This window comes from Oncorhynchus tshawytscha, linkage group LG34, assembly GCF_018296145.1.
Source record: "Oncorhynchus tshawytscha isolate Ot180627B linkage group LG34, Otsh_v2.0, whole genome shotgun sequence".
Lineage (NCBI taxonomy): Eukaryota > Metazoa > Chordata > Actinopteri > Salmoniformes > Salmonidae > Oncorhynchus > Oncorhynchus tshawytscha.
The window spans coordinates 3,737,937-3,761,924 of NC_056462.1; the positions used below are offsets into that span (position 1 = coordinate 3,737,937).

Below are 23,988 nucleotides of genomic sequence, written 5' to 3' on the forward strand. Positions count from 1 at the left end.
CAGGGTAAAAAGGGTAAAAACAGACATATTACATGCATACAACATTACACACATTGAACAGTACATGTACAATCTATACAGCACAGGAGGCTGCTGAGGGGAGAACGGCTCCCAATAATGGCCGGAACGGAGCTATGGAATGGCATCAAACACATGGAAACCATTAAACAAGCAATATAGATGTAGGATCTTAATTTCAGCAAATGTGAATTAACATGCGGATTATAATTCATGGACATTTTTGTAGGGGTTGATACATTTTTCATTAGGGGAAATCAAGTCTGAAATTTCAAAGTGGAAATACAAACTTTAGAAGCCCTTTTAAAACTCAAATACACTACAAGTTTGCATTTCCTGCTTTGCTGGAACATTCTCAGCAACAAAATAGTGATCAAATTAAGATCCTACATCTGTGGATTGTTGGTCTACCTTGTAAACATCGTGGTGGTCGATGATATTGTCAAAGTACGTGTACAGGTCATTCAGCACGTTCACCACCTAAAGGGAAAGAAACTTTCAGCATTGAGGAATTTTTCAGTCTCATCCCACATGCATGAACACAGATGTAAGATCTTAATTTGAGCCAGTTCACTACAGCAGGATAATAATCCCGCAGCAACCAAAAATATGAATTATTATGCAGATTATAATTAATAGACATTTTTGTGGGGGTTGATTACAAACTTCAGTAGCCTTTTTAAACCTCAAACACACTACAAGTTAGGGTAGTTCTTCTGCAACATGGTAATCAAATTAAGATCCTATATATGCACACACACACACACACACACAGCGGTGTGTATTCATGGTTGCCAAGGGAAGCCAAGCTTCCTCAAATATTTGATCAATAAAAATGTATTAATAATAATTTCTCTTTCATCTCTCTGTGTGTTCATCATTTTACTTTTGGCCTCCCTTGAGAAAAAAAAAAAAATCTATAAAATAATTAGCCAATCAGCATTGAGCTGAGCTCAACTGTGGGTTGTCCTGGCGCAGTGTCACGAACCTCGCCGAAGATGGTGCCTCTTCCTGTTCGGGCGGGGCTCGGCGGTCGTCGTCGCCGGCCTATTAGCTGCCATCGATTCCCTTTCCGTTTGTTTTGGTTATTGGGTAATTGGGTACACCTGTTTTGTATTAGGGTTTGTTTGTAGGGTATTTAAGGGCACTAGGCCCGCTGGGTATTTGTGCGGGCTTGTTTTTTGTTACTCTGTGTTTGATGGTGTGATTTATTCGTGTCTTTATTCTCCGGACTATTTTTGTCCTGTTGTTTGGACTGGCAACTTATATACGCCCTGTGTGTGTTGGCGTGACCGTTTTGTTGCGCTGGTGAATAAATTTGACAAACGACTGAACCCTGCTCTCTGCGCCTGATTCCACCCACCACTCCTAGTTGATCGTAACACGCAGCAAATCGCCCCCAAGAGAGGTCAGTTTGGATTTGGCTTCACACCAATCAAATCACATCCAAAGCAAAACATCGTAATGGTCAAAAAAACTTGTCTGTTTCTGGTCTGCTTGTGTTGATGTCCTGCATTAGCTATAGCTTGCTAAATCGGCCTATTCCTAAGCCATGGATGGAGATGTGGATTTGGCCTTGTGGTTTTGACTTCATTCTCTGTCCAGGCCAATGATTATGACAGAGATTCTGATCTAACCATAAATTCATATATTGTGCCACTGGCCTGAGAATTTGAAGTTACATATGTACAGTGGCAAGAAAAAGTATGTGAACCCTTAGGAATTACCTGTATTTCTGCATACATTGGTCATCAAATTTGATCTGATCTTCATCTAAGTCACAACAAAAGACAAACATAGTGTGCTTAAACTAATAACACACAAATTATTGTATTTTTCTTGCCTATATTTAATAGATAATATAAACATTCACAGTGTAGGTTGGAAAAAGTATATGAAAACCTAGGTTAAGGACTTCTCCAAAAGCTAATTGGAGTCAGGAGTCAGCTAACCTGGAGTCTAATCAATGAGACGAGATTGGAGATGTTGGTTAGAGCTGCCTTGCTCTATAAAAAATTCTCAAAATTTGAGTTTGCTATTCACAAGAATCATTGCCTGATGTGAACCATGTCTCGAACAAAAGAGATCTTAGAAGACCTAAGATTAAGAATTGTTGACTTACATAAAGCTGGAAAGGGTTACAAAAGTATCATTAAAAGCCTTGATGTTCATCAGTCCACGGTAAGACAAATTGTCTATAAATGGAGAAAGTTCAGCACTGTTGCTACTCTCCCTAGGAGTGGCCATCCTGCAAAGATGACTGCAAGAGCACAGCGCAGAATGCTCCTAGAGTGTCAGCTAAAGACTTACAGAAATCTCTGGAACATGCTAACATCTCTGTTGATGAGTCCACGATACGTAAAACACTAAAAAATAATGGTGTTCATGGGAGGACACGACGGAAGAAGCCACCGCTGTCCATAAAAAATATTGCTGCACGTCTGAAGTTTGCAAAAGTGCACCTGGATGTTCCACAGTGCTACTGGAAAAATATTCTGTGGACAGATAAAACTACAGTTGAGTTGTTTAGAAGGAACACACAACACTCTGTGAAGAAAAAAAGGCACAGCACACCAACATCAAAACATCATCCCAACTGTAAAGTATGGTGGAGGGAGCATCATGGTTTGGGGCTGCTTTGCTGCCTCAGGGCCTGGACAGCTTGCTATCATCGACGGAAAAATGAATTCCCAAGTTTATCAAGACATTTTGCAGAAGGATGTTAGGCTATCTGTCCGCCAACTGAAGCTCAACAGAAGTTGTGTGATGCAACAGGACAATGTCCCAAAACACAGAAGTAAATCAACAACAAAATGGCTTCAACAGAAGAAAATACGCATTCTGGAGTGGCCCAGTCAGATTCCTGACCTCAACCCAATTGAGATGCTGTGGCATGACCTCAAGAGAGCGGTTATTAAACCAGTTATTAAATCCAAGGGTTCACATATTTTTTCCACACTGCACTGTGAATGTTTACACGGTGTGTTCAATAAAGTTAAAAAAAGCATAATTGTTTGTGTGTTATTAGTTCAAGCAGACTGCCTAGTAGGCTAACGTTAACTAGCTAGTTAACTTAGCTGGTTGATTGCTGCCCACGCGAGTAAGTTAGGCTAGCAGGCATTTTAGCTAGGTAGCCTATGAAAACTAAAAGTAAAATCATACTGTATGACAGAACCATAGACCGTTTTGCCAACACTAAAGAAAGGAGGATGGCATTGGCGTTCAACTAGTCTACAAGTAGGTGAGTCAAAAAAAATGGTTTTACTTGCGTGCACACACACACACACACACACACACACACACAGACAAATCAGTACCATGGACAGCCAAGTGATATTTAGCAACACTGAATGGACTAAATTGTTTTTGGAATCATTAAGTTTTCTTTCAATGTATTAAACTGAGCATATACAGCCTTGTTGATTTGATGATATTTAAATGTTTAAGTGTAAATAGTGCTGGAATAGCAGAGGCAGTGCTCCTGTTGTCTTTGTGATGACTTACAGTAACTCCAGTAGTTACAGTAGCCTTTCAGAAAGTATTCAGACCCCTAGACTTTTCCACACTTTGTTACGTTACAGCCTTGTTCTAAAATAGATTGAATAGTTTTTTTCCCTCATCAATCTACACAGAACACCCCATTATGACAAAGCAAACACAGGTTTTTAGAAATGTTTGCTAATTTATCATTCAAACTCTTTCCTCAGTACTTTGAAGCACCTTTGGCAGCGACTATAGCCTCGAGTCTTCTTGGGTATGTGGCTACAAGCTTGGCACATCTGTATTTGTGGAGTTTCTCCCATTCTTCTCTGTGGATCCTCTCAAGCTCTGTCAGGTTGGATTGGGAGAGTTCCTGCACAGCTATTTCCCGGTCTCTCTAGAGATGTTCGATCAGGTTCAAGTCTGGGCTCTGGCTGGGCCACTCAAGGACATTCAGAGTCTTGTCCCTAAGCCACAGCCTGCGTTGTCTTGGCTGTGTGATTAGGGTCGTTTTCCTGTTGGAAGGTGAACCTTCGACCCAGTCTGAGGTCCTGAGCACTCTGGAGCAGGTTTTTATCAATGATCTCTCTGTACTTTGCTGATGCTGCCACCACCATGCTTCACTGTAGTAATGGTGCCAGGTTTCCTCCAGACGTGATACTTGGCATTCAGGCCAAAGAGTTCAATCTTGGTTTCATCAGACCAGAACATCATGTTTTTAGGTGCCTTTTGGCAAACTCCAAGTGGGCTGTCAGGTGCCTTTTACTGAGGAGTGGCTTCCGTCTGGCCACTCTACCATAAAGGCCTGATTGGTGAAGTGGTGCAGAAATGGTTGTCCTTCTGGAAGGTTTTCCCATCTCCACAGAAGAACTCTGGAGCTCTGTCAGAGTGACCATTGGGTTCTTGGTCACCTCCCTGACCAAAGCCCTCTTCCTCGATTGTTCATAGGAAAGCTCCTGTCTCGCTACTCGTCTCAGAGCTCTACGGACAATTCCTTCGACTTCATGGCTTGGTTTTTGCTGTGATATGCACTGTCAACTCTGGTACCTTTTGTAGACAGTTGTGCTCCTTTCCAAATCATGTCTAATCAATTGAATTTAACACAGGTGGACTCCAATCAACTTGTAGGAACATCTCAAGGATGATCGATGGAAACAGGTAGCACCTGAGCTCAATCTCGAGCTGCATAGCAAAGGGTCTTAATATTTATGTAAATAATGTATTTCTGTTTTTTTTTTTAAATCCTAAATTTGCAAAAACGTTTTTTTTTTTAAATGTTTTTGATTTGTCATTATGGGGTATGGTGTGTAGATTGCTGAATTATACACTGCTCAAAAAAATAAAGGGAACACTAAAATAACACATCCTAGATCTGAATGAATGAAATATTCTTATTAAATACTTTTTTCTTTACATAGTTGAATGTGCGGACAACAAAATCACACAAAAATGATCAATGGAAATCAAATGTATCAACCCATGGAGGTCTGGATTTGGAGTCACACTCAAAATTAAAGTGGAAAACCACACTACAGGCTGATCCAACTTTGATGTAATGTCCTTAAAACAAGTCAAAATGAGGCTCAGTAGTGTGTGTGGCCTCCATGTGCCTGTATGACCTCCCTACAACGCCTGGGCATGCTCCTGATGAGGTAGCAGATGGTCTCCTGAGGGATCTCCACCCAGACCTGGACTAAAGCATCCGCCAACTCCTGGACAGTCTGTGGTGCAACGTGGCGTTGGTGGATGGAGTGAGACATGATGTCCCAAATGTGCTCAATTGGATTCAGGTCTGGGGAACGGGCGGGCCAGTCCATAGCATCAATGCCTTCCTCTTGCAGGAACTGGTGACACACTCCAGCCACATGAGGTCTAGCATTGTCTTGCATTAGGAGGAACCCAGGGCCAACCGCACCAGCATATGGTCTCACAAGGGGTCTGAGGATCTCATCTCGGTACCTAATGGCAGTCGGGCTACCTCTGTCGAGCACATGGAGGGCTGTGCGTCCCCCCAAAGAAATGCCACCCCACACCATGACTGACTCACTGCCAACCCGGTCATGCTGGAGGATGTTGCAGGCAGCAGAACGTTCTCCACGGCATCTCCAGACTCTGTCACGTCTGTCACAAGTGCTCAGTGTGAACCTGCTTTCATCTGTGAAGAGCACAGGGCGCCAGTGGCTGGGCTGTAAGCAATTTCCCACCTTGGTGTTCTCTGGCAAATGCCAAATTTTACAGGGCGTCCTGCACGGTGCTGGGCTGGGTTGTTGCACAACCCCCCACATGTGGCCTGTCTCCTGGTAGCGCCTCCATGCTCTGGCACTACGCTGACAGACACCACCCTCATGGAGTCTGTTTATGAGCCAGCGTTTGAGCAGACACATGCACATTCAAAAGTGACCAAAACATTAGCCTGCTGGAGGTCATTTTGCAGGGCTTTTTCTGGAAATGTATTGTCAATCAGTGCTGCTTCCTAAGTGGACTTTGATTTCCTGTTCCTCCTATATATTTTTAAATCCATTTTAGAATATGTCACAAACAAAATGGAAAAAGTCACTGGGTCTGAATACGGAGTAAACTGTCGGACCCTGACTGCTGGGTTGTTGGGGACTTCACCGGACAGATGGTTGACTGTTCTGTTCCTCTTTTTCTTTTGTTGTCACGGCCTTATTGTATATCACGGTGGCATATGAACTAATGGGTTATAGAGCAAACGGCACAAACACCACAACATAGGTTGTAATATGGCTTTTTTTACTGGCTTGGCATCCCCATAGATTTGACCTAAGCACCGCTAATGCACATACACACAGAAATATACATGGAGGTGACAAACATTTTCCGCTGAGATGCAGCTGTGTGTGTTACATCCAGAAATATCAGGCGTCTATGCGTCAGTTCCACTCTTTGTTTGAGTCTGACACCTTAGGTTACAAGTGACTGACCCAGTAATAGCACGAGCCCCCAGGGAAAATATCAATACACTGTCTGTCTGTATCCCTTTTACCATAGTATGCTACAGTATCGTTTAACTACAGCCAATGTCTGCGTTCCAAATGGCACCGGATTCTCTGTTTAGTGTACTACTTCTGAGGAGTGTCCATAGGGTTCTGGTCAAAAGTATGGCAATAGATGGGATGTTTGAGATGCACAGTATGTGCACCTATACACACACTACTGAGAAGTGCTAAGCATAGATACTGGATTCGGAACTGTGTAGGAAAGGACATTGTGAAAAGAAAATGTCCCAGCCAGCACAGTACCATTCGGGTCGGTCAATAGTGTGAAAAGGGTACTAATCTTTCATGCAGAAAGCTACAGAAAAACCAGCTTAATGTGCGAAAGGATGTATCCTGTTTCAGCTGCTGTTCAAATAAAAGAGAACAGCGTTTCTGCAATGTCTATGATGTGTTACGAATGTCTTTTGATGTCTTATAAATGTGTTACGAATTCATTTTAATGTTATGAATGGCTTACGATGTGCTATAAATGCATTATGCATGTGTTTTTAATGTATTATTTAATGCAAATTAATGTATAATTTCTTAAGTTGTGTTCTGATGTCCGTTTCAGTACAAGTGCTCCCTCCCAGACCTCTTTCCAATGCGAAAGACACACGCCTACCACAAAAACTGCAGCTCCACTTTTGAGTACTTGGACTTTGGGTTGAACACTTACTGACACTTAAGACATTTCAGCTTTTAATTTTTAAAATATTTGTAAACATTTCTAAAAACATAATTCTACTTAGTAACGATGGGGTACCGTGTGTGGATTAGTGACACAAAATCTCAATGAAATCCATTTTAAATTCAGGTTGTAACAACAAAATATGGAAAAGGTCAAGGGGTGTGAATACTTTCTGAAGGCATTGTAGCTCTTCTCATCTTTCTATATTAAATAATTAAAGTCTGTGTCCCAAATGGCACCTTATTCCCTATATATTCAAAGTCGGGGTCCCCTCATGGGGTCGCGGGGGAACTGCAGTGCGGTCGCCAAATAAAATAATATAATTTAGGGAGAAAAAAAAACAAGAGTACATGTTATTGTATGGGGCAATATACAAAAATGTTTGAGAATGCATTGAACTGAAGGTGATTTGTTGATGTAAAAATCTAAATTGATCGATTTTAAGGTTGTATAATGAGATCTGAGTCCCCAGGTCTCCGCTGTTTGAATAGTTTGAATAACACTGCCCTATAAAGTGCAGTACATTGACCAGAGCCCTATAACCCCATTTTAGACACATGCACCCTTGAAATCTAGTTCCCCTTTCAGTGTGCGGAGACAGGAAGTTCAAGGTCATCTGACTACCTGCATTGGCGTGAGACTGGCCGACATGGCGGTGAATCCTTCGATGTCACTGAAATAGATGGTGACAGAGTCGTAGGTTTCCGCCCGCACCGTCTTCCCAGCAATCAGCTGGACAGCCACCGATCTATAAATACAGAAACCAAATCTAAACAGACACACACAGACAGACAGAAGCACTCGCACACATACATGGAGGGATCGCATGAACTTCGCACTGCTTCTAAAAGTGGACAATGATACTCTGGTGTTTCATATACACAAGATCATGTTGTCATCCACCCCCACCCAGGTGTCCACAAGACAGGCTGCTAGCCAAAGGAGAGGCAGACATGATGCCAGCAAAAAAAGAAAGACAGACACAAAGAGAGAAATAAAGACAGAAGATTTTTTTTTTAAAGGTTGCTCGCTTACAATCAACAAACCTTCTTTCCTCATCTGCATCGAAACCGAAAGGAGACAAGTGTGTGTGGGAGTGTGTTACCGTGGCAACATCTGGGTGAGGAGGCCCTCGGCCCTCCTCTTCTCCTCCAGGAGCTGGGCGGTGCGCTCGCTGACCACCTCCTCCAGGTTGGTGGCATACTGCTCCATGCGGGACAGCAGGTCATCCAGAATGTTCTCGCCCACGCTGTAGGGTGACACACAATTACATGAGCAAATAACACACACTTGTGCAGCACAGACGTATACAGTGCATTCGGAAAGTATTCAGACCCCTTGACTTTTTCCACATTTTGTTACATTACAGCCCTATCCCCCCCCCCCCCAATCTACACACAATATCTCATAATGACAACGCAAAAACAGGTTTGTAGACATTTTTGCTAATTTATAAAGAATAGGTTGGATGGGGAACGTCGCTGAACAGCTATTTTCAGGTCTCTCCAAAGATGTTAGATCGGTTTCAAGTCCGGGTTCTGGCTAGGCAACTCAGGGACATTCAAACTCATCATGAAGCCACTCCTGCGTTGTCTTGGCTGTGTACATAGGGCCATTGTCCTGTTGGAAGGTGAACTTTCACCCCAGTCTGAGGTCCTGAGTGCTCTGGAGCAAGTTTTCATCAAGGATCTCTCTGTACTTTGCTCCGTTAATCTTTCCCCCGGTCCTGACTAGTCTCCCAGTCCCTGCCTTTGAAAATCCCCACAGCATGATTCTGTCACCACCACGCTTCACCTTAGGGATGGTGCAAGGTTTCCTCCAAACGTGACGCTTGGCATTCAGGCCAAAGAGTTCAATCTTGGTTTCATCAGACAATAGAGTCTTGTTTCCACCGATTGCTCAGTTTGGCCGGGTGACCAGCTCTAGGAAGAGTCTTGGTGGTTAAAACTTCTTTCATTTAAGAATGATGGAGGCCGCTGTGTTCTTGGGGACCTTCAATGCTGCATAATTTTTGTGGTACCCTTCTCCAGATCTGTGCCTCGACACAATCCTGTCTCGGAGCTTTATGGACTATTCCATTGACTTCATGGCTTGGTTTTTGCTCTGACATGCAGTCAACTGTGGGACCTTATATAAACAGGTGTGTGCCTTTCCAAATCATGTACAATCAATTGAATTTACCACAGGTGGACTCCAAATCAAGTTTTAGAAACATCTCAAAGATGATCAATGGAAACAGGATGCACCTGAGTTCAATTTTGAATCTCATAGCAAAGGGTCTTAATACTTGTAAAAAAAACAGATACCTTATTTCCATGTTTACATTTGTTGCAAAATACATTTGCAACAAAAATCTAAAAACCTGTGTTCGCTTTGTCATTATGGGTTATTGTTTGTGATGATTGAGATTTTGATGAGATTTTTATTTATTTTATCAATTTTAGAATAAGGCTGTAACGTAACAAAATGTAGTAAAAGGGAACGGGTCTGAATACTTTCTTAACCTCTCTAGGTTAGGGGGCAGCATTCGGAATTTTGGATGAAAAGCATGCCCAAATTAAACGGCCTGCTACTCGGGCCCAGAAGATATTATATGCATATAACTGGTAGATTTGGATAGAAAACACTCTAACGTTTCCAAAACTGCTAAAATAGTGTCTGTGAGTATAACATAACTGATTTAGCAGGTGAAAACCTGAGAAAAATCCATTCAGGAAGTAGTTTTGTTTCTGTTTTTGTAGTTTTCTATTCAATGCCATTACAGTATCCATTGACTTAGGACTCCATTTGCAGTTCCTATGCCTTGCACTAGATGTCAACAGTCTTTAGAAATCGTTTCAGGCTTGTAATTCTTATAAATGAGAGAGTAAGACCAATCTGAACGAGTGGACCCTAACGTGACGCAGAGTTTTTTCAGGCGCATGTGCATTTCTTGTTTACCTTTTATATTGACAAAGTTATTGTCCGGTTGAAATATTATAGATAATTTAGGCTTAAAAACCTGAGGATTGAATATAAACATCGGTTGACATGTTTCTATGAACTTTACAGATAAAATTTAGATTTTTTTCCTGATTGTTTTGACTGAGGATTACTGAAGAATACGCGCTAACAAAACGGAGGTTTTTGGATATAAAGAGTTCATCGAACAAAAGGAACATTTATTGAGTAAATTAATGTCTTCAGATTGCCACCATATGAAGATAATCAAAGGTAAGGGATTCATTTTATCTCTATTTCTGAGTTTTGTAACGCTTCTGCTTGGCTGGTTACTGTTTGTAATAATTTGTCAACTGGGCTATGTTCTGGGCTAGGTATGTTCTGGGCTAGGTATGCTTTCGCCGAAAAGCATTTTATAAATATGACACTGTGGTTGGTTTAACAAGAAGTTCGTCTTTAAACCTATGTAAAATATGTTTTGTTTTCTGAATTTTTACAATGAGCATTTCTATAATTGAATTTGGCGCTCTGCAACCTCACTGGATGTTGGCCAGATGCGGACGCTAGCGTCCCACATACCCTAGAGAGGATAATGCACTGTACATGCATGCACACACAAAAACATACACACATACAGTATGAACTCAGAAACACACACACAAACAAACACAGACAATGGCACATGCACACATGCACAGATGAAGGTGCGCTCATAGGCACAGGCACACACACACACACACTACAGGAAAGGGTATTAGTTGGATGCTCAAAGGAAGTTTGGTTGGTTGTCAAATGGATATGCGTGTGTATTTCCTCTGTACATCTCCTCTCCTTATCTGTTGCTCCCCATGCTACCTTCTCCTCCTTTCCTTTTCTCTCCCTCCCTCTCTGAGCAGGATTAATGTCGTGATGTATGTTGACAGTGCCTGTCCCTAGAGACGGTGTGTGTGTGTGTTGTGCGTGTGCTGCACTGCATGTCCCTCTCTCTCTCTCTCTCTCTCTTTCCCAGGAGTCTGCCCTGTTTTATCCCTAACCTGTATAATGGAGCCTCCGCCACTCTGCAACTCTCTATTGTTCTTTCCTAGTACATCACCTGGGTTCAAGTAGTATTGGTTTGCTATTCAAATACGTTGAGCGTTTGCTTCAGCCTGCCTGCAGTGCCAGTTGGGCATGGTTGAACATTTTGGGACAAATTTATTGGTTCTATTGTGCCAGGCATGCATGGATAAAGTGTCTGAAAGAAAACAAATATTATTTGAACCCAGTCTGTGTGTAACGTGGCCAACGGCCCTCTCAGAGATCTTTAGTCCCAACAGGGCCTTTATTGCCCTTGACACTACAACATTTAGAGCACAGGGTACTAAACACACAGGTTGTCAAACTGAACTGCAACAATAAAAATAAAAAAACATCTTACGGTCGGGAGTGATGGGGTTGAACCGACAAGATCTTCAAACATCTTGTTACAATACTGTGTCACTGTGTTCTTGTTCTGACATCTGTGATATACACAGTGTACAAAACATTAGGAAGACCTGCTCATTCCATGACATAGACTCACCAGGTGAATCCACTTGTAAAATTCACTTCAAGCAGTGCAGATGAAAGGGAGGAGACAGGTTAAAGAAGGATTTTTAAGCCTTGAGACAATTGATACATGGATTGTGTATGTGTGCCATTAAGAGGGTGAATGGGCAAGACAAAAGATTTAAAGATGCACTATGCAGAAATAGTTCTGCCATTTCTTGTTTGCTAAAATTCAAATAATTCACCTTATTTCAATTTATGTGACAAAACACGCAAGTATATATAGTGTAGAGAATCATTGTACCATCTAAACTGCTGTGAAATACTGTATTATTATATTTTCAGCTGTTTTAACCTGATATATAAAACCGAAAGTAAAAGACGCAAAAACTAAACTTAAGAACGGGAAGCATAGACATAGTGCACATAGAATAGATCTACCGCTTCTTAGACTTGCTTTAAATGAGAATGACAGATCTATAACAAACACTTCTATGTGAATTTGGTCAGGTAGCCTAAAAAGTTACATATTGCAGCTTTAAGTGCCTTTGAACGGTGTACGGTTGTACAGTAGGTGCCAGGCACACTGGTTTGAGTGTGTCAAGAACTGCAACACTGCTGGGTTTTTCACGCTCAACAGTTTCCTGTGTGTATCAAGAATGGCCCACCACCCAATGGACATCCAGCCAACTTAACACAACTGTGGGACTAACATGGTCCAAGCACACCAAGACAAGAGGGCACGACAAAACCTATTCCCCTCAGGAGACTGAAAAGTTTGGCATGGGTCCTCAGATCCTCTAAAGATTTTACAGCTACACCATCGGGAGCATCATGGCAATTGCTCGGCCTCCAACCGCAAGGCACTACAGAGGGTAGTGAGTACGGTCCAGTACATGACCGGGGACAAGCTTCCTGCCCTCCAGGACCTCTATACCAGGCGGTGTCAGAGGAAGACCCTAAAAATCGTCAAAGACTCCAGCCATCCTATTCATAGACTGTTCTCTCTGCTACCTGCACGGCAAGCGGTACCGGACCATCAAGTCTAGGTCCAAGAGGCTTCAAAACAACTTCTACCCCCAAGCCATAAGACTCGTGAACAGCTGATCAAATGGCTACCCAGACTATTCACCCCCCTGCTCTTTAACCTTTTTTTTGGATAGGGGGGACAGCATTTTCACTTTTGGATGAATAGCGTGCACAGAGTGCCTCCTACTCTGCCCCAAACTATATTATTATTAGTATTGGATGAAAACACGAAAAATAACAGAACTCCAACCAGGAAGTGGGACTGCATTTTTCTTGGCCTACTACTTCCCCAGATGCTAATATATGTCATATTTATGGTTTGATTCTACTATAGACTCATGAGACCTCTTTGGTCAGAGAGCCTCGGCCTCATGAAGCGTGCTTCCGACAGAGTTACCTCTCGTTCCAGTGCTTTTCTGAAGACAAAGGAATTCTCCGGTTGGAACATTATTGATGTTTTATGTTAAAAACATCCTAAAGATTGATTCCATACATCGTTTGACATGTTTCTAAAGGACTGTAACGGAACCTTTCAAGTTTTTGTCTGGACGAAATACTCGCGCCTCATGAAGTTGGATTACTGGGCTGAACACGCTAACAGCAAGTGGCTATTTGGACATAAATGATGGAACTTTATGAAACAAATCAGTCATTTATTGTCAAACTGGGATTCCTGGGAGTGCCTTCTGATGAAGATCATCAAAGGTAATTGAATATTTATGGTGTTTCTAAATTTGTTGATTCCAAAATGTGGGATATTCCTCTGGCTGTTTTGGGTTCTGAGCACCATTCTCAGATAATGCTTTTTCCGTAAAGTTTAAAAAAAATCTGACACAGCGGTTGCATTAAGGAGAAGTCTATCTTTAATTCTGTGAATACCACTTGTGTCTTTTATCAATGTTTATTATGAATATTTCTGCAAAATCACCGGATGTTTTGGAATCATAACATTACTGCACGTAACGCGCCAATGTAAACTGAGATTCTTGGATATAAATATGCACATTATCGAACAAAGCATACATGTATTGTGTAACATGATGTCCTATGAGTGTCATCTGATGAAGATCATCAAAGGTTAGTGATTCATTTTATCTATATTTCTGCTTTTTGTGACTCCTATCTTTGGCTGGAAAATGGCTGTGTTTTTTCGACTTGGCTCTGAACTAACATAATCATATGTTGTGCTTTAGCTGTAAAGCATTTTTGAAATCGGACATGATGGGTAGATTACCAAGATGTTTATCTTTCATTTGCTATATTGGACTTGTTAATGTGTGAAAGTTACATACTTCTAAAAAATATTTTTGAATTTCGCGCGCTGCGTTTTCAGCGGAATGTTGTCGAGGGGTTCCGCTGCGCTAGAAAGGTTAATTATTGATTTTTTTGTATCTCTTACTTTTTCTACTTTAAATTTTTTAGGCATTTTCTTAAAACTGCATCGTTGGTTAAGGGCTGGTAAGTAAGCATTTCACTGTAAGGTCTACACCTGTTGTATTCGGCACATAACGTTTGATTTGATTTGATTTGAAGCATTGGAGTCAACATTGGCCTGCATCCCTGTGGAACGCTTTCCACGCTTTGTAGAGTCCATGCCTCAACAAATTGAGGCTTTTCTGAGGGCAAAGGGGGGTGCAACTCAATATTAGGAAGATGTTCTGTACACTCAGTGTATATGTGATTGTGCACTGCGGTGTCTCACCAGCTGGGGCAGAGTCTCTTTACGGTCACTCTGAGGGAGGAGAAGTCTGGTTGGTCACTGGGCCTCTCACTCCAGCACGCCCCCATCAGAGCCTCCACACCCTCTGGACACTCTGCCCTGTCCGTGTGGGGCCTGAGGGGGCTACCTCCGCCCCCCACACACACCCCGGCCTTGACCCTCTCCACTATGTCTGGGGGGGAGAGAGACTGTTGAATAAGACAGTGAGGAGGAGAGAACACACCCCAGAGCAGCGAGGTATGAGGGTCTCTCTCTACATACCTCTTGCCTCGAGGTTGTTGTTGGGGATATGGAAAGGGCCCCTGCGGTACACCACCTCCTGAACAATAATGCCAAAACTGTAGACATCCCCCTTCTGGGTGCCAGAGGAGGGCATGTAGTAGTCCATCCCCTGAAGCAGACACACCTTTTAGTTTGATAGGACCAATTCCCCCACAGACTGGAATTACACTGATATCAACTTCCACTTCAGTTTTGTTTGCCTTGTATCACGCCCATAGAGACAGCCATAGACATTATGTAACTCATACGGCATGAAAAATCGAGAGTTTTGAGAAAATGTACCTTGACAATGTCCAGCATCAGGGAGAACTTGAAGCTCCAGTGAAGCTTAATGGAACCATTCTTCAAAATGTCCTGGAGTTTGGGAGGTGCAATTGGACTTTATGCTCGTGATGTATTGAAGAAGCAGTGAAGGGAGGGTTATGTGCATTTAAAGCAGTGGTGTGTGTGTGTGTTACCTGCAGGCTCCCTTTAGGACAGTACTCAGTCAGCAGAAAGAACTGTGGAGGTTCCAGACAAGCACCAATGACGCTGCAGATGTTTGGGTGGCTCAAATCCCTACACTGCACACATGCACGCACATGTGTGTGTGTGTGTGTGAGAGAGAGAGAGTCCATATAAAACAGATATGACAAAATAATAAACTTACAGAATTCATAACATGTACATTAAGCACTCCACTCTCTACTAACACTCGATAACAGACACAAACACCACAATGAGGAGGGCCTCACCTGCTTCAGTTCAGTGAGCAGCTCTCTGTTCAGACACACACTCTTCACATTCAGCAGTCGCACTGAACAGATGTTCTCCTGAAAGCACCAGGGGGAACGACAGAGCCAAAATGGCAGACTAAAAATAACCCAAATCCCCATGTTGATGATGATGAAAAATACATAATGGCACAGCCTGGCTTCTAATCGGCATGATCATTTCATTAGATGTCAGTTCATGGGACCAGGTGTCAGAGTTTGGACACCTGCATAGAAAGTCTCAAAGTATACACTACCGGTCAAAGGTTTTAGAACACTTACCATGCAATGGTTTTTCTTTATTTTTACTATTTTCTACAGTGTAGAATAATAGTGAAGATATCAAAACTATGGAATAACACATATGGAATCATGTTGTAACCAAAAAAGTGTTAAACAAAGCAACATATAATTTATATTTGAGATTCTTCAAAGTAGCCACCCTTTGCCTTGATGACAGCTTTGCACACTCTTCGCATTATCTCAACCAGCTTCACCTGGAATGCTTTTCCAACAGTCTTGAAGGAGTTCACACCAATGCTGCTTTTCCTTCACTCTGCGGCCCGACTCATTCCAAACCATCTCAGTTTGGTTGAGGTTGGGTGATAGTGGAGGCCAGGTCATCTGATGAAGCACCCCATCACTCTCCTTCTTGGTAAAATAGCCCTTACACAGACTGGAGGTGTGTTGGGTCATTGTCCTATTGAAAAACAAATAATACGCCATCCCATCTGGTTTGGGACTGCAGATTGCTGTGTTAGCCATGTTGGTTAAGTGTGCCTTGAATTCAAAATAAATCACAGACAGTGTCACCAGCAAAACACCCCACACCATAACACCTCCTCCTCCATTCTTTACGGTGGGAAATACACATTCAGCGATCATCAATTCACCCACACCGCATCTCACAAAGCGGTTGGAGCCAAAAATCTCAATTTTGGACGCCAAACCAAGTGTTTTCTTGGCAGTAATTCGACCACGAAGGCCTGAACAGTTGATGTTTAGATGTGTCTGTTACTTGAACTCTGTGAAGCGTTTATTTGGGCTGCAAATTCCTGAGGCTGGTAACTCTAATGAACTTATCCTCTGCAGCAGAGGTAACTCTGGGTCTTCCATTCCTGTGGTGGTCCTCATGAGAGCCAGTTTCATCATAGCACTTGATGGTTTTTGTGACTGCACTTGAAGAAACCTTCAAAGTTCTTGACATTTTCCATATTGACTGACCTTCATGTCTTAAACTAATGATGGACCATCGTTTCTCTTTGCTTATTTGAGCTGTTCTTGCCATAATATAGACTTGGTATTTTACCAAATAGGGCTATATTCTGTATACCTCCCTACTTTGTCACAACTAAACTGATTGGCTCAAACGCATTAAGAAGGAAAGAAATTCTAAAAATGTACTTTTAAGAAGGCACACCTGTTAATTGAAATGCATTCAAGGTGACTACCTCATGAAGCTGGTTGAGAGAATGCCTAGTGTGTGCAAAGCTGTCATCAAGGCAAAGGGAGGCTATTTGAAGAATCTCAAATGTAAAATATATTTTGATTTGTTTAACACTTTTCTGGTTACTACATGATTCCATATGTGTTATTTCATAGTTGGTGTCTTCACTGTTATTCTACAATGCAGAAAATAGTAAAAAATAAAGAAAAACCCTTGAATGAGTAAGTGTTCTAAAACTTTTGACCAGTAGTGTAGTTATTCCACTTCTGAGGCATGGTGGAGATGGAATATAAATAACGCCTAGCCCTGAAAAACTCTGGGCCCAAATTATATTCCCCCTCTCACCTCTCTCTACCTCTCACTCCTCCTCCAGTCAAGTAAGTTATTAGAAAAATTCAAGGCCCTAATTTCAACATTGTATAAGTAAAGTGTTGCCAATATGGACAAGAAATTGATTCGCACTTATAGGAAAAACTCAAGGCCCTAAATGCAACATTGTAAAGGTTAGCAATGAGGACAAGCAATTCTCACTTTATAGACGGCCGTTCTGTGGGAGGATGGTTTGTCCTTCATATTTCCCAGGATGGACTCCAGAGAATCATCGATGGACTTGGAGTTGAGGTACGGTACCTGTAAACACACAACAATCCACATTATCATGCACTTTATTATGAGTGTGTGTGTGTGTGTGTGTGTGTGTGTGTGTGTGTGTGTGTGTGTGTGTGTGTGTGTGTGTGTGTGTGTGTGTGTGTGTGTGAGTGTGAGAGAGAGTTTCTCTGTGGTCCACTGTAGCTTAGTTAGTTGGTAGAGCATGGTGCTTGCAATTCCAGGACAGCTGGTTTAACTCCTGGGACCACCCATACTTAAAATGTATGCATCCAAGGCTGTAAGTTCCTTTGGATAAAAGTATCTGCTAAATGACATATGTTAGTGGAAAACCTGCATTAATTAGTTGATCCTTGTCAAAGTCATTACACTGAATCATTTGTTATTTCTCCTTAGTTGTGGTTTTCATTAAACAACCAAACAGGGCACAGTAACTGAGAGGAGAGGGTGCACAAAGTTGAGTACCAATTCATAATAGTAAAGGTACTGTAGTATGGTCATTGAAAAATGTATAAGGATGAAATGATGCGCTAAAATTTAGCAGAGGAATAGAAAAAGTGCTTGCTTCAGTATGGTCGTAACGCTGCAGTTTTTGGGAAAGGAGAGTAAGGTGGTACTGTAGGGAATATAGGCTTTGGGGGGTTTGGCATCAACCAAAGATAATATGCAACGTCATCAACTGTGCAGTCAGGCATCAGATGCTAGCTGATACGTTAAACACCTATCCAGACATGAGAGATCTGGTAAGTGTCTGCAGTGTAGTCAGCCTGGAACGTTGCCAGTGACTCAAACCCCTCCTCCCCTGCCTCACCTTTCCTGCCGAGGATGAGCTGTTCCCCATCATGGTGACATCACCGGGGCTAACCCTCCATAGGACCACAGACACCTTCTTCCGGATGATGTGTTTCCTGTGTCACAGGAGAAGTACTTCCTGGGTCAAAAACATCATGATGACCTACTGCACTTGACACTACATGGGCAACGACATCGAATTGTGTTTCTCCTGAGAAACTGTGCAGGTTTTCTATTGTATGCAAACCCCATATAACAGTGCCAAGCAATGTCAAAGCCATGGGGGTGCAGTGCATATGCAACTGTTGGAATTTCCACTCTGTCACACATGCATGTGTTTGTGCCTGGGTCACAACACTGGCACCTGTTCAACGGGCTTTTTATACACAATGTCAAATATATTTAATCTCCTTAATTTACAGGTGGGGGAACACAATTGTCAATTCTTATTTCATGCATTTAGATCATTTTATTGTCTGCAAGAATACTGCAGACCTATTATATGGGACTTGCACACAATTTCAAATCTACTAACTTGCTCTACATAATAAACAATGGCATAACTTGTTTCGTGAACACAATGCCTACACGTCGGTTGCAGATAGGGCCTTCACAGTAGTACAGTGTACCATTCTCTCTCTCTCTCTACTTCCTCTCTCTCCATTATTAACTGTTGTTGAACCATCGTTCTTAATGCTCGTGGGCATCAAGGCCTCCTCCCAGGAATAGCAATCACCACGCCGTTCATATTATTGCATAAATGTTCCCATTTTAGGCAAGTCAGTTAAGAACAAATTGTTATTTACAATGATGGCCTAGGAACAGTGGGTTAACTGCCTTTTTTCATGGGCAGATCGACAGATTTGTACCTTGTCAGCTCGGGGATTCGATCTAGCAACACTTTTGGTTACTAGTCCAACGCTCTAACCACCAGGCTACCCTGCCGCCGCTAATTTAAAAGTAATAATTTGGAAAGGAAAATGTATCACATGAAAGGGTCATGTGGGCTAAACTAGAGGCTGAGCCACCGAGACATTGGAGCGAATGTCTTATTCCTAAGGATGATAGTTTCCTGCATGCTCACTCACACACAGGTTGGAGTGGGATCAAACACACACAAACACACACACACACGAATTACACAAATTACGCACACACATGGGGCTTTGGGTGAGTTCATGACGAGAAAAAGATAAGCAAGTGGGTACAGATTCATTCTGCATTAATCCATCTTTTGTGTGAGAGCCTTATGATGCCCTCTCCCCACTTTCCTGAATAATGCTGGGATATTCAAAAATGAATCCCTACGTTGGCTGCCAAACTCCTCTAATTACATGGGAGACAGAGAGCGATAAAGCGAGAGAGAGCTCCACACTATGGACTATACACATGACTTACCGGAACAGCGCTGCACGTTGTACATTTGCAACGGCTGGACTACCGCTAGATGGAAAAAGGACAATACTGTGTGTGTGTGTGTGTACCTGTAGAGAAGACATATGATAAGTGTCCCGGTGGCCAGGAAAACAGCAATGGTCCCCACAGCTATCGCAAACCTCTTCTCTGCAACACAAATACACACGTACACTGTAGCATAAGCTTTGATGACAGGTCAACAATGCCAAACAGTCACGCCCGAAATACGTGGTAGCATAGACTGTTCTCAAACAAACCTTTAATTAAACATTGATTTGTATTGCTTTTCATGACTCATGTGGAAAATTGATTTTCTCAATATAAACTCCTGATTAAATAAAGGGGAAATAAATCAATAATGTTTAGTGTATCTAATGTATTAGATTACAAATTTGAATCTTTATCATCGTTTTAAGGGGATTAACTTATCAATAAATGCGCAAAAGTGTTATTTCCATAAACAGGTGGTCAAATAAAACTTTCTCATTTGCATTCTTGCGTCTCTCCCACATTAATCCCTTCTTAACACTAATTTTATATATAATAAAGCCCAAACATCAATAAGTTCCACACATTCCCTTCCACACAAGTCCCTGTCTGCCAAAGCAAGCAACGACAAAGAAAACATTTTCGGACCATATCAAATCCAGATAGAGAATTCCAGATAGAACACAATTGATACCGAAGACTAAAACCCGGGTTACTTCTCAAAATAGCACCCCATTCCATTCACAGTGTTCCACTTTTGACCAGGACTGTGTAGGGAATAGGGTGTCATTTGTAACGCAACCCGTTACATAACCCTGGCTAGACCATTATGAGGTAGCTGAGGGGACTTTCATAAAACGGTATTAAAAGAAGTCCATATTTCAGTGGAAAATAAAATAAAGATTTCCTTTCGTCCAGCAGGCATAAGTGAATAATTCAATGTGTCATTATTTTTGGGAGTCAATTCTCATTCTCGCTGGTTCTTTAGAGGATATATGGGTCTCTGGCCCCCCCATTTGGTGTGGTAACACACTGCAAGTGCTGTCAAGTGACAATACTTACATGACATATAAGGACATGCAAGCCTGGAGAGGACAGACCACCATGCCAGCTGCCTGCTGTTTTTCATCAAGTAAACAAATGAACTAATCAAACGAATGTACTTTGATAAATTAATTAAGATCGGAAATAAATTATGACTAAATAAATTATACATTTATATCATGAGACCAATGGTTTATATATACACCAGATGTCTAACAGGAGGCGTTGTGTTGAAGTCACTTTGCCTCCATTTTGGCACATTTTGGCACCAAATATTTTTGTAAGCTATAGAAATGCATTTATGTCTGCATTCGTTTTTGCCAAATGTATTATATTACAGACAACTTAATGCACACTTTTAAATTATATTACGTGAGCTAAACATAAAAATAGAAACATATATACAACATTTTCCTTATTTCAAGTTATTATTTTTGATTACTAATGGTACTTTCCCCACTTCAACATCAAAATACTAATATACATGTTGTCCTTGAAACATTTAATTAAAATACTGTAGAAATCCATTCATTCCTATGGATGACTGTACCTACTGGGGCGTGCCAGTATGGCCGACCGATGGCTTCAAAGCCTCGCAAATCATCAGCAATTCAGGGTATATCTACATCATTGCATTAGACTGATAATGAGTATTACCAGAAAGCATGGGACAACATTTAACCAGCAGCTGCATTTTTGGTCATACAGTGGGGCAAAAAAAGTATTTAGTCAGCCACCAATTGTGCAAGTTCTCCCAATTAAAAAGATGAGAGAGGCCTGTAATTTTCATCATAGGTACACTTCAACTATGACAGACAAAATGAGAAAAAAAATCACATTGTAGGATTTTTAATGAATTTATTTGCAAATTATGGTGGAAAATACGTATTTGGTCAATAACAAAAGTTTACTTTTTTGCCCCACTGTATATACCTAACCCAAGCAGGTCTGATAAGGGTCAGCTATCAACTCAACACAAAATGATCATGTGAGTACTGCCTAGAGAAGACTAGAGAAGGTCCATTGGTGTAACAAACACACAGTACCGATATTGATGAAGAGCTCATCTTTGAAGCCAAAGTGGGGTGTGTCCTTCGGTGGAGTCTTCCTCCCTCCTGGCCAGTAGACTTGGACCCCCTCCACTGGCTCATAAGCCTTATTCGTACCAAAGTAATTGGCGATTACCTACCAGGTGAGAAGATAGCATGACCTATGATTACTTAACATTTTTGGCATATTAAAGGCTGTGTGTTTAATGCAGCCCATTTCAAGGATGTCAATCACAGGAAGGAGGGACAGGAAGTTAAAGTTTACGAGTCATTTTCTATGGATGTCACATACCAGTAGATGCTGGCATGATCTTAACTTGCCATAGTAATCAATATAGCATCCAAATGCTATCCAAAATACAAGTCTGATCTACTGTAATACTCAATGTCAGTATGTCAATAGGCAGTGCATTCAAATTATCATTATTGTTTTCCCGGTATGCATGCTCTCACTATTGTGAAGGTCAAAACCTCCTGGCTGATCGGTTTACATTTCCCTTAGATCTTTTTTTAAATGTACTCATTTTGTTGCCACATCACTCATTTGCTGAGAAGACATGAGACTTGAAAGGTGATGAGATGCATGGTCGGATGAAACCACGTTCGACAGAAACCAAAATAACATTTGGTTTTGTTTTGAAACCAGCAGCGAGGGGCCAACAGAGAACAATGTTGCAACACAATACATTTATAATAAATAACTGTCATTTGAAATAACTTTAAGGTCCAATATGCAAAGCCATTTCAAGGTGATAATTAAGAGACTGCACTCTCCAGAGCTTTTAGTAGTGGCCCTGATGACCAAGCTGGTCCTAGGTAGGTAAACTTTTTAGAAGGCTGAGAGTGTGTGTGTGTGGCTTGTGATGTGTGTGTGTGTGTGTGTGTGTGTGTGTGAAAATAAGGGTGTGTGTGAGGGTTGGAAAGGAGGTGTGTGTGTGTGTGAGTTGCACTCTGTGTTCCACTGGTTGGGTGTTCAGGATCAGAAATACACTGAAATCAGACAACTGAAATGTGGGCCGAAGAGATAGATTCAGGTTGAAAAGTAAAACGACAATAAATTCAGTGGCAAAGAATTAAATCAGCACTGTAATTGTTCAGAAGAGTGTCAACATGGGTGTTAAACTTTTTGACAGGCTGTGATAAAAGTGGCTTCAGATGTGAACACTGTAGACGTTAGCAGAAAATAAGGGGAAAACAGAGGGTTGGAAAGGAGGGAGGGAGGGAGAGAGAGAGAGAGAGAGAGAGAGAGAGAGAAGAACAACAACAACAAAAAAAAGAGAGAGAGAGAGAGAGAGAGAGAGAGAGAGAGAGAGAGAGAGAACAACAACAACAACAACAAAAAAAAGAGAGAGAGAGAGAGAGAGAGAGAGAGAAACAACAACAACAACAAAAAGAGAGAGAGAGAGAGAGAGAGAGAACAAACAACAACAACAACAAAAAAGAGAGAGAGAGAGAGAGAGAGAGGTTTTATATTATTTTTTCAATACGGAAATAGGCAGACAGCGAGACAGTGGTATGGCAAGATAAAGATGGAGAAATAGAGAGTGACAGAGAGACCGAGAGACAGAGAGTGCGATATTGGAGATAGAAGGACTGAAAGACAGAGAGTGACAAAGTGATAGAAATAGACAGAAAGGAAGTGTTGGAGTGATAGAAAGAAAAGAGAGCGAGTGACAGAGATAAAGAGAAAGTGTGATTAGGGTATTAGCGTCTCACTTTGAACTCCCTGTCGTTCTCTGCGCCCTGGATGTGCTTCATCATATAGGCAGACTCCCTGTCTCCATTGGCGTCCATGGTAACGTCACCCTGGATACCTAACGGACAGAGTCCAGAAAACAAACATATGAGCTATCCACACCTCATGTGTCGTCATGTTTGAAACACCGTCATGTACAGGTAACTGCCAAAATAAAGGAAACACCAACATAGTGTCTTAATAGGGCATTGGGCCAAATTAATGGGCTGCTGTTTATTTTTATACAAGACCCAAAGCATGATAGGATGTAAACTGCTTAATTAACTCCTGTGTTGAAGCGCCTGCTTTCAATATACTTTGTATTCCTCATTTACTCTTTGTTTTTGCAGTTACCTGTACATCTCTCTGTGAGGCAATGAAGCTGCCTTCTTGGCCAGGTCTCCCTTGAAAAATAGGAATTTTGACCTCAATGGGTCTGCTGTGCAAAACATAAAAAATCAAATGAAATAATT

The 23,988-nt window shown here is 41.7% G+C and overlaps 1 protein-coding gene across 1 annotated transcript in view; it reads right to left on the reverse strand.

Moving 5' to 3' along the window:
• si:dkey-37g12.1 (atrial natriuretic peptide receptor 1) overlaps positions 1-23,988 on the reverse strand; it is a 29,391-nt gene that overhangs the window by 2,067 nt on the left and 3,336 nt on the right. Inside the window, exons 10-22 of the mRNA XM_042311774.1 lie at positions 23,497-23,594; positions 21,778-21,916; positions 19,768-19,846; positions 18,303-18,399; positions 17,417-17,515; positions 15,421-15,498; positions 15,145-15,249; positions 14,887-15,040; positions 14,666-14,800; positions 14,387-14,576; positions 8,294-8,437; positions 7,813-7,936; positions 430-498 (exon numbers count right to left, since the gene is read on the reverse strand). Of these exons, the coding sequence (XP_042167708.1) occupies positions 430-498; positions 7,813-7,936; positions 8,294-8,437; positions 14,387-14,576; positions 14,666-14,800; positions 14,887-15,040; positions 15,145-15,249; positions 15,421-15,498; positions 17,417-17,515; positions 18,303-18,399; positions 19,768-19,846; positions 21,778-21,916; positions 23,497-23,594 (1,511 nt within the window). The remainder of the gene's footprint in view (positions 1-429; positions 499-7,812; positions 7,937-8,293; positions 8,438-14,386; positions 14,577-14,665; positions 14,801-14,886; positions 15,041-15,144; positions 15,250-15,420; positions 15,499-17,416; positions 17,516-18,302; positions 18,400-19,767; positions 19,847-21,777; positions 21,917-23,496; positions 23,595-23,988) is intronic.